An 11,381-nucleotide genomic window follows, 5' to 3' on the forward strand; every position below is an offset into this window, starting at 1 on the left:
ATTAGTCAAATAATCTTTATGTAAGTTGTGCTAATGCAAACGCTTGTTAAAAAATGTTGCACTTGTTAAAAAAAAAATCTGAATCTTGAGCTCATCTGGAGGAGAGAGTGACGGAATCATTGATTGTAGTTCCCTGGTTGTACCTTAACCTGCAAACAGTCTGCAAATGTACCCCAGGTCAGTTGCTTGTGCAACATGGGAATTCTGTCTTGGCCAACTGCTCAGTGCAACTCAATAGTGAATGAAAATTAAATAGGTCTTTTGAGGATAACTATTTGGCATAAGCATTATCCTGTTTGCGCTCAATCATGAACAATCTTTCCAAGAAGACCACAGCAGTGTACACCCCGAATTAATGTGATTCAAACCTTACAGGTATATTAAAACTCTTGCTTAAAGCAGTGGCCAATTTGTATTTTGGGGGAGTTGAATGTATTGTAATTGGGTCTGTCTGTGTGTCTGCATTTCACATTAACTTAAAAACTCTTTTCACAGAAGGTTATCATCATATCTTGAACCCCCTACATGATGATCCAAATGCAGGAATCTTTTCACTTTTGGACATTTTGCAATTTGACATTTACTTTCATTAGTATTTATGTTTACACGTTTAATATGTATCCAGCCAAATGTGGCCTATGACAATGGTGGACTCATGGGTGGTTACCTCACTTCATGCTGGTAAATTATGAGTGCAGGCTGAAAGGTTAAAGGTTATGTTTGACCAGTGTGATGGACTTCACTGCCGCTGACTACTGTCCTCTGCACAGTGCATATCTGTACTACAATCAATCTAAACTGTGTAGGTGATATATCTTTCTAAAATCAGCCAAAGTGTGAAACCCTGAATTACACAACTCACTAGGCCTGATGTTGAACTTGGCTGCACACTTTCCGAAAGGAACGCATATTACATGTTTGAGAAGGACAATGCCACCATTCTGTTATTGGTACTTTAGATGTTGTAAAGGTGACACAGCATATAAAACCTTTCTTTCTACAATGTCTTTTTCTAATATTGTTGCAGTCCCCCCCCCCCCCCCCCCCCCAACGCCACACACACACACACATACTTTCCAAAATCAGCCAACATGTGAAACCCTGAATTACACAACTCATTAGGCCTGTTCAACTTGGCTGCACACTTTCCGAAAGGAACACATATGACATGTTTGAGAAGGACAATGCCATTCTGTTATTGATACTTTAGATGTTGTAATGCTGGGTATTCAACGAATGTGTTATCAGTAGATATCATTATATATGATGATTACCACTTCTTTCTTGAATGATAAGAGTGTACTTTTAGTGCTGGTATGAGAAACCTAATATTGATTCTGCACACAATACAAATGTGTGTCACTCAGTCCACGGGTTATCTAGCAAAGCAATGCATGTACTTCAATGGGAAAAACGTGCTAGCACAACACATTAAACTTTAGATGTATAGCCTAAGAGTGGTAAGGAAACTCACCTCATTAAAAAAAGTACTCAAAAATGAATTGTGAGAAAATGCTTACATTTATTTAAATGAAATTAAATTCTATTTTCTAATCATATTCAGTAGGTCCACCCACCCATCACAGAGAGTGCTATCGTGTGGTAGCCTAGATCATCTCATAATTGCGCCATCCATTGGAAAATCCCGAGCACTGGGCAGTCAGCCCTTGGCTCCACCTGTCATGTAACTCCAATGACAAAGAGCCTCCAAACGCTCTCCGCTCTATATAAACCCATGTCTCCCCATTCGACCTGCTCAGTGTTTTATCGAAACACCACCCAGCTGCCAGCATGCATACATTCCTACTGTGTGCGCTTTTGGGATGCCTAGGTAATGTACAAAATTACAATTCAAACTATTGGACAAAACCCTTGAGCTTGTATTATATGGATTAGATTAAATTAGATTCAACCTTATTGTCATTTTGCAGAGTTGCAAGTACAAGTACAAAGACGACGAAATGCAGTTTGCGTCTAACCAGCAGTGCAAAAAAGCGTGATATGCGCAAAATGTGATATACAAAGTATAGGCAGGTGGTGCATAAACAAGTATAAGATATATAAGATATTGAGCTTGTATTCCAATACGGCTACATCTAGTTTATAAAGCGCATCAAAATAACTCATATCCTGCATAATGTATTTTTTTTATCACAGCTTCTGCTATGGCAGCTCCCGCAGACGTCATAGTGAGATGGTGCACAAAGTCAGAGGCAGAGCTGAAAAAGTGCAACGACCTTGCCAAGATAGCGCAGTTGGTCTGCGTAAAGCGCGAGGGGTCGGATGAGTGTATCCGAGCTATCAAAGTGAGACGTGTGACAAATAAAATTCAAGGCATTATGTGGTTATATAGCATACAGTACAATGGCCACGTTTCCAATGTGAATTGATATTAACACGGGCTGTAATACAACATTCTTCTTTGTGTGTAAGTTGTTCAGCAATTGAATCTGCCTCTCCTAACACTTTTCTTACGTAGGACAACCAAGCAGATGCCATCACCCTTGATGGCGGAGATATCTATGTAGCCGGGCTTGAAAACAATGATCTGCAACCCATCATTGCAGAAGATTATGGCGCAGGTAAAATACAATTGTTATATATATTAAGGTCTCAAAATATAGGCCTACTCCTTAGCCTGGCAAAACATCATGCATCTCTCTTCTATTCTTTGTAGATTCTGACACATGCTACTACGCAGTTGCGGTGGTGAAGAAAGGTGGTGATTTCAATTTCAAGACTCTGCAGGGGAAAAAATCTTGCCACACTGGTCTTGGAAAGTCTGCTGGTTGGAACATTCCCATTGGCACCCTGGTGGCACAGGGACAGATCAGTTGGCAAGGCATTGAGGACAAGCCAGTGGAAGATGGTAAGTGTGCTTAAATGAATTGGGGTGATGAAATGGGTTTTTACACGAGGGTTTAAATTAAAGGGGAACTTGGCAACTATTTCAACTTAATAAACCCGTTTAGAAATCATTTGGATGGTTAAATGACCTGTTCCGGTGAAAATGGTTTTGACCATTTGAAATGACCAAAAAACCATTGGAAATGACTTTCCCCGCTGCGCCTAGCGTCCCCAGGCGGAAAACCAACCTTGCAACATTGAGACTACCGTCCCGGAAAGAGAAGTGAGAAACAAGAAACTCGTTTTAAATCGTGTTTCTTACCTTGTAACATCCACATAGTTCTGCCAAACTTATGCTAACAGTTCGCTAGCTTGTAAACAAATCCATGTGCTTATACCTTTTCACACAGTTTGAAATAGCATAATGTGCAATTTCTCCAGCAGAGGGGGAAATCCTGCCAAGTTTCCCTTTAAGCTTTGTTGGCCAACACATTTTGGTCTATGGCATTATACACAGACAACACCACCAATCCTAATTAAACTTGATATAGCCTATTTGTAGCCCCACAAGGCTTAAGCGCGGTTCACATGGTACGCGCAAACGGCAGTGCTGCGCTATGAAACCCATTATTTTCAATGGCTTGCTCACGAAATGTTGCCACTCTTGCGCTTGCCGCTGTCAAAGTTTAAAGCTGGGTTCACATTGTATGCGGCACGCGCTGCGCTCGACGCTAGGTTGCTCTTGGTTAAGGGTAATGTCCCAAAGATTTTTGTTGTGCTTGCCTCCGGGCTCAGCGCAAAATACCTATGATTTGCAGTGCGCTGATTTACCTGTAACGGCTCCTACACACAGCTGCGTGTGTTGCGTTGCTGGAGACGCATCCCATTCACTTTACATGGGCTCACGTCATCCGTTGCTGAACTGAATTGTGGGTCCGTTGTGTCGTGTTTCTCCCGCCGCTCGCGTTGAGAAGTTCAGCTGTTGCTGCACTGACAGATGGCACCGGCCAATCAAGCCAATCTACGGACGGCACCAACCAATCAAATTACGGTTATACTTCAAGTCATTTGCATAGCTACCGTCGGGAACACCCACTGGCATGCGTTGACGGAACGCAACTGTGTGTAGGAGCCGTAAGAGCGGCAAAGCGCTGCTTGCATGCAGGCCAGTTCTTGCGCAAGCCATTGAAAATAATGGGTTTCATAGCGCAGTGCTGCCGCTTGCGCGTACAATGTGAACCTGCTGTTCAACTTTGACCGCAGCATGCTGTAAATTTCACACTTGATATCTGGGTTTTAACCTCTACTGGGCTTATATACCGACCCAAATAAAGTTTTTATCCATTATCGTTTAACATTGCTAGGCCATGCAGGTGTCTGAATTGATTTTGCGATGGTTAATGTATTTAGTAGACGTTTTGGCTAAACTCCAATAACCTGACTAATCTACTTTACTACAGACATTCAAACAGAACCGGCAATGACGTTTGTCACACATTCTTTATTATTCCTGCATAACAAATTGCATTTTATAACTGGGAGTCGGATACTCTCTGGAAGAGAATCCATCGCTGTGTCACTGACCGATTTGTATAGACCTGAAATTCGCCTACAAAAAAGCTGCCATCTGGCGATATTTCCTATGGGAGAATAACATGGGGATTTTAAATGATCGCAACTGTTAAACTCTTGTGGCGTGGGGACGAAAAAGTCTGAAATGCAGACATTTTTCCTAACACACTTTTGTCCTCTGCCTTCGAGTGGATAGCCTACTGTGATCTCTGGTAAACAGCTTCAGGGACATATTTAGTGATTGATCCGATTGGTCTATTTTGACTTGTTGAAAAAGAAGAAGAATATGGGACCTTTAATGGAATGCTGGTCTCTGACGCCCTTGCATATTATGATTCGAGTTGTTCAAAATAAAATTCTTGCGCTTCACTTATCGTTTAAGTGTGCCTTGGATTTTCATTCAGAATAAGATAAACAACAAACATTTTTAGTCTATTGTAGGCTACATATCATAATGAAAAACAATCATTCAACAAAAGTTTTCTTGGGAAAATCTTACTTAGGCCTATTTCTTCTTTACTCTCTCTTTATGTGGCTGTCATATCTCAAGTATCCAATGCATTAGGCTATGTGTAGTTCACTCACTTGTATTACATACATAAAAAGTTGCGCACAGCTGTAAAGCTTTGCATAGCTTAAAAAAATAAATAAAAAAAAAAGGTGCATCCACTTTTGTATTGCTGTTGTTGCAGCTGTGATGGAGTTTTTCTCGGCAAGCTGTGCCCCTGGAGCAAACAAGGACTCCAAACTGTGCAAGCAGTGCAAGGTTGACTGCACCCGCTCCCACAAGGAGCCCTATTATGACTACCATGGTGCTTTCCAGTGAGTTGAGTTGGATCACATCCATCATTGGAAACATTTCTCTTTTGGTTGATATTATGCTTCTTTAAAATGCTGGGTTAGTTGATTGTCATATACTGTTTTCTGGTGTTTCCCAGGTGTCTTAAAGATGGAGCTGGGGATGTAGCATTTGTGAAGCACCTGACTGTTCCTGGTGAGCCACAGCTGAGAGTTCTGTAACTGACATTTTAATACCAGTTATATTAATTTACTTTTGGCTGTGTAATCAGAACCAAGTATACAGTATAATACTTATCTTGTTCACAATGTAAGAAATACTATACTCATGGGGAGATTTTTTTTCAGTCTGAGCAGAGCACTAAATATTGTCACACTTGTGATCTATCTAATTAGCCTATCATTATATGACTTGTTGAAATGATGAGTGACATGACATAATGGCAGTGCATTCATTGCCCTTGGTGCTTGCAATTCTAATTCTGCCACTTCCTTCTTTAGAGAATGAAAAGAATGACTATGAGCTTCTGTGTAAGGATGGCACAAAGAAGAGCATAGATGAGTACAAGACTTGCTATCTGGCAAGAGTGCCAGCCCATGCAGTGGTCAGTCGTAAGGACCCTGAATTGGCCAAACGCATCTTTGAAGTACTAAAGACAATTGAGGTACAGTGCATTATTAAAATATTTTGCACTAAAGAAACACATAGGTTAACCCAAATTAATTACTCACTTAGTTAATCAAACCAATAACTGAACATTGTTTGCAGTATAGACCCAAAGCAAAATTCTAATTCGGTATTAGTTACTCGTCAAAAAAATAGCTGCAGTTGCCATTGTTGTTCATGAAAGGTTTGCATTGGTTGTTTTAAAATGCTTATTATAATGAAGTACTGTATTTGTGTTTTATAGACATCCAAACTCTTCTCTTCTGCGCCTTATGAAGGCAAGAACCTGATGTTCAAAGACTCAGCAGAAAAATTGGTTCAGCTGCCCAGTACCACTGACTCTTTCCTTTACCTGGGAGCTGAATACATGAGCATTATTCGTTCCCTAAAGAAAGGTGAGTTAAGATTAAAATTAAATCTCTAGTCACTTACTATGTTATTCTATGCACGCATGTGTTGTGTTGGCTATGGATGTTTACTCTCTGCACAACTGCTGCACCCGCCGGGCTACCATTATACAGCGTCGCCATACTGGTTGTGTATGCCACCAAAGTCAAGATTGTGAACAGATATGCAAATCAGATTTGGGAGTCAAGTGGTGTTTTATTTGTCAGTGTTATCTCTCTACTGTGAATGAATTTTTATTTGTAACTGTCTGTGTATGGAATATTTGCTGACTAGAATATTATTTTAACTTGTTTACCATCTTGTGAATCTTGATCATTTCAGACACCCCTAGCAGTCCTTCAGATAAAATTAATATTAGGTGGTGTGTCACAAGCAAAGCCGAGGAGGCGAAGTGTGACACCTGGAGTGTGAACAGCATGGACAGTGTCGTCTGTGAATCTGCAACATCTGTGGATGAATGCATCAAGAAGATCATGGTAAAGAAAAGCATATGACATTTTTGAATCACTAGATATTAGTATAGGATAACAAAGTAGAGGATAAGATATTTGCAAGGACTCAAACATAAAAGAAAGGTGATGTTAGCAAGGAAATCAGTAAACACAATTTGAGGTCTTGTTGGAAGAATTGTTCAAATAAATAAGTGCTAGAGGTTAGGTTTATATCCAACTATATGTCTGTCTACAGCGCAAGCAGGCTGATGCCATTGCCGTTGATGGAGGAGAGGTGTTTACTGCTGGGAAGTGTGGCTTGGTTCCTGTAATGGTGGAACAGTACGATGAAGGTATATGTGACATGCCTCACAAGACATTTATAACAGACTTCTCATTCATTTTGTCATTTGAAATAGCTATAAAAATATATACCCTTGTCTTTCCACAGGTCACTGCAAAACCCCTGGTAAGCATTAACCAAATCAACACATCACATATGTATTCTTGACTACTTCCACATGGCCAAATCCTAAAAATCCTAAAAACTATAGCTATAAAGATAAGGCTATGATAGATGACACTATTTGGCTCCCTTCAAAATGACTGTGATTAGAGATTTTGTTAGAAATACTAGACAGCAACCTTGGCAGTGTTCCCAAAGACAAAAATGTAACAGCTAAGTAGCTTTAGCTCGGCTTACATGTATAATTTTGATGCAAGCAATCATATTAATTATCCAAAGATTCTCATTCACTAATATGGATTAGCACTGTCAGTTGTGACACAAAATAATATTGTTTTTCCCTAATTAGACCTAATAGCAGATATAATAATTTACTAGGCTGTAGGAAAGATGAGAAAGATCATCACAGAAATAGTCAAACTGAAAGAGACCCAATTTGTTTCACAGAGTAAGAGTTTTTTTCAGGGTGTTTAGCCATTTCTCCCATAGGTTTCCCCTTAAAAACACTAATAGATGGAAAAATCCAGACCCCACTGCCATTATGCTTTTTCATATGAAGATTGGAATCTCCCTTTTCAGATGATTTCTACTGTGACTCTACTCTTGTTTCAGTATTAAGTCGAATTTAAAGATGTGCTTCTAAATTAACTGTGAAGCCAAACATTTTTAAGAATCTCAGACATTCCAAAATATTAATTCATCAACTTAATAACCAAGTCAACCATTTATCAACATCATCAGAAACAAACCCACAATAAGAGGGCTCAATCAACATAATTATTTATAGCAGGCGCAACTATTCACATTTTGTTCCTGGTTCTTTTAGTGCACAGTCATGAATGACCTTTGTCCTAACCCTCTAAGGTCCTGCTTCCTCCTACTACGCTGTGGCGGTGGTACGGAAAAACAGTGATGTCACCTGGGAAACACTCAAGGGCAAGAAATCATGCCACACAGCACTGGGTCGTACTGCTGGATGGAACATCCCCATGGGCAAAATCCACAGTACTACTGGAGAATGTGACTTCTGTAAGTGTATTGCCAGATCGGGCATAGATTCATCCAGTTAGTATATTGTTCATTAAGTCCTCCATTCAAAAGTCCATTCTTTCAGAAATCACTTAAAAGAAACGTATGCAGCACCACATGAGGAGACAGCTGTGTAAGACATACAGCATACATGAAGTACCAAAATATACCAAAATTATACATGCAGGAATGAGTAGCAGCATAGCATAATGGGAAAGATTCACAATGCACACAGCACAATAAACTACACAGAAACAGCTAGAAACCAGCTTTAGTGGTACGACAAGCAAAACCAGCTGAATTACCATTGTAAGCTGGGTAAACCTGCTAGACCAGCAAAACTCTTGCGAAAACATACAGTACCTTCAGCTGGTCAATCGTCATAGGGTGATCAAACAAGCTGGTCAACCAGCAAACCACCTTAAGCTGGTCAGGCTATTGTTTTAAGCAGAGATGTCACAGCCTAAGCAAGGCCTTACACATGAAATAAATCAGACAGGAAGGTAACATTATATGTCATCTTTCGTCAATCATACTATCTGATTAGTGATCAGATCAGTGTTATTAAGCTGTTGTTGTTGTCTATACTGTAAGTGTTATCAATTGTTATGCTGTTTTGTGTTATTTAGCCTAAAAGCTAAAGTTTTAGTTTATTGGTCATATACTCTGTTGTGGAAGTCCATTTAGCATTTGTGACTTTCCAAATCTAGCATCTCATGGGAGATTTGTCTTTGCTACAGATTGGATTGGCTGTCAGCTTTTAATGAACTTCTTTCATACATGTTATTTTCATCACTAGCTAACTACTTCAGTGAAAGCTGTGCCCCTGGCGCAGATAAGAGCTCATCTCTCTGCTCCCTCTGTATGGGAAGCGGGTCACCTGTTGGTGGGGAGAGCTCCAAATGTAAGGCAAGTGCAGAAGAATTGTATTACAGCTATGGAGGAGCCTTCAGGTAAGACATCAGACCAGACCATTACCAGTTCTTGTAGTTTTCTATACATGTAATGTTCAAATGTAAATTCAATGTACATGGTTCTGTGTTTAAATGTACATTTTTAATTATTAGCATTATTTGCCATTGTTTGCATTACATGTATACTTTTTGGATGTGTATTTTGCATGAACCTTCAAAATGTTTCACTCAGATGTCTTGTCGATGGAAAGGGTGATGTGGCTTTTGTGAAGCATACAATTGTGTCTGAGTATACTGGTGGTGAGTGATACATTTGATAAAACTAGTAAATCTTCACAGTAGGGATGCACTGATTTATCGGCCAACATTGTTGTCGTCCAATATCTGTTTTATTGATTGATATCGGCAATTGGCAAATTTACATTACATTTACCAATAGCAGTGGCTGGTGTTTATCTGTTATGTTGCATCAATTCTGTATTAGGTAAATGTTGTGCTATGAAGGCCTGGAAAACTTGAAAATGGTTCAGTTATTTTGTTCTGAATATTTTTGTTTCCATTCTACTAAAGGGTATAATTAACATCAGAAACTAAATAAACAAACAAAGAAAAAAATATTGATATCTAATATCGGAAATTTCTAAGCCTGTTTTTAAGCTACAACCCCATGTCTTTGTTTTCCAGCAAACAAACCTGCCTGGGCTCAGAATGTACAATCAAGTGACTTCAAATTGATTGGTCCTGGATGCTCCGCTGAGATCGACAAGTATGAGGAGTGCAACCTGGCTTTAGTACCTGCACATGCTGTGGTCACTCGTCCAGAGATGCGAAAAGACGTGGTGGCAATACTTAAACAGCAGCAGGTTTGCAGAGGGCACATGCTAAATGACTGGACATAGACCGGCTACATTTCTCTTTGCATAATGGCTACATTACTTTTACTGAAAGATAAATTGGTGGTATTTGTGCTTGGTTCTTACAAATACTGTGTCTGCTGTTCTAATTTTAGGTGACCCCAACCTCAGCCGACTTTAATATGTTTAAGTCGGCCGATGGAAAGAACCTCATCTTCAAAGACAACACAAAATGTCTCCAGGAAATTCCATCTGGTCAGACCTACAGAGACTTTTTGGGTGCTGACTACATAAAAATAATGTCCTCCCTGAGAGAGTGCTCCAGCAGTATCTCAGGTATCATCTAACAAACACAGCATACCATATCATACTATCAGAGCATATTATGAGTTAAGTGCTTAACGTTTTCTTTCTATGTTTCAGAGCTGGAAAAGGCTTGTACGTTCCATAAATGCCAGCAGTAAGCAGAGGAGGGAGTGTCCAGATCAAAAGAGTCCCAGCTCTGACTTCACCTTCATCTTTTTTGGCTTTCCTTTGTAGAGAAAATTGGGGATGGTGTTTCCGTTATTTTGTGTTTTCAAGAAAACATGTATAACTAGTTAAAACTAGATGTACCGCATAGCGGTACAAAATATGACCACCGCTCAGTCCTGTACATCCGTTCCGCGAAAATAAATCACACTTCAATTTGTCTCCATATTTTACTCCATCCCCCACTCTTGAAACTTTTGTGTATGCTTGTTTGGCATGCCTGAGTGTGTGTGTGTGTGCGGCTGCACAGAAAGTAGCCTACTGGTGCTGAAAAGGTGAATAGATTGTAGAATAGCCAAAGAAGATGTAGCATTGTTATAAAACCTTTAAAATCTCTAAACAATCACAAGTAGGGCAGTTCATCACAGTTCATCCATTGCAACTGGATTGATAAAAGGTCACTTACACCTGTAGGCTACATTGTATTTGGGAAAAGCAAAAGGTATCAGCATAATGTTATTTATTTATTTATTTATTTATAAACAAAAACATCTCTGTCAGTTCCATGCCGTTTTCAACAGCTATCAAAAACAAAGGTCATTTTTGGATGGATGGATTTTTTGTGAATGTTTTTTCTTCTACATAAGATTTTAGTCATCTTTAGTTCATGTAATATTTATTGTCAATGCACAAATTAAGTAACAGTAGTCTGAAACGAAATGCTGTTTTACATCTAACCAGTGGTGCAAATAACTGACATGCCCAAATGGGCCTTGATGAAATGCGTCGCTAGACTGTTCATACACATTTTAACGGGCCAAAGTTGAAGAGCTGTTGTCCGTTATTGTTCGTGCAAATATAGGCTGATTCATGTTCCCTTGCATTGTGTAACTGAGGTCCATGGCTAGTCTGGCTTTCACCAGA

General features: G+C 39.6%; 1 protein-coding gene across 1 annotated transcript; it reads left to right on the forward strand.

Annotated features, from left to right (window-relative positions):
- Window positions 1–1,672: 1,672 nt before the first annotated feature.
- tfa (transferrin-a) lies at window positions 1,673–10,683 on the forward strand. Its single transcript, XM_042099059.1, has 17 exons — window positions 1,673–1,831; window positions 2,158–2,306; window positions 2,480–2,582; window positions 2,678–2,869; window positions 5,112–5,241; window positions 5,358–5,413; window positions 5,719–5,882; window positions 6,129–6,279; window positions 6,614–6,768; window positions 6,980–7,076; window positions 7,175–7,192; window positions 8,054–8,218; window positions 9,018–9,171; window positions 9,365–9,432; window positions 9,817–9,995; window positions 10,142–10,322; window positions 10,410–10,683. The coding sequence occupies exons 1-17, from the start codon at window positions 1,792–1,794 to the stop codon at window positions 10,448–10,450; spliced, it is 2,043 nt and encodes a 680-aa protein (XP_041954993.1). The 5' UTR covers window positions 1,673–1,791; the 3' UTR covers window positions 10,451–10,683.
- The last annotated feature ends 698 nt before the right edge of the window (window positions 10,684–11,381 follow it).

The sequence above is a fragment of the Alosa sapidissima genome, chromosome 1, assembly GCF_018492685.1.
Source record: "Alosa sapidissima isolate fAloSap1 chromosome 1, fAloSap1.pri, whole genome shotgun sequence".
Taxonomy (NCBI): domain Eukaryota; kingdom Metazoa; phylum Chordata; class Actinopteri; order Clupeiformes; family Clupeidae; genus Alosa; species Alosa sapidissima.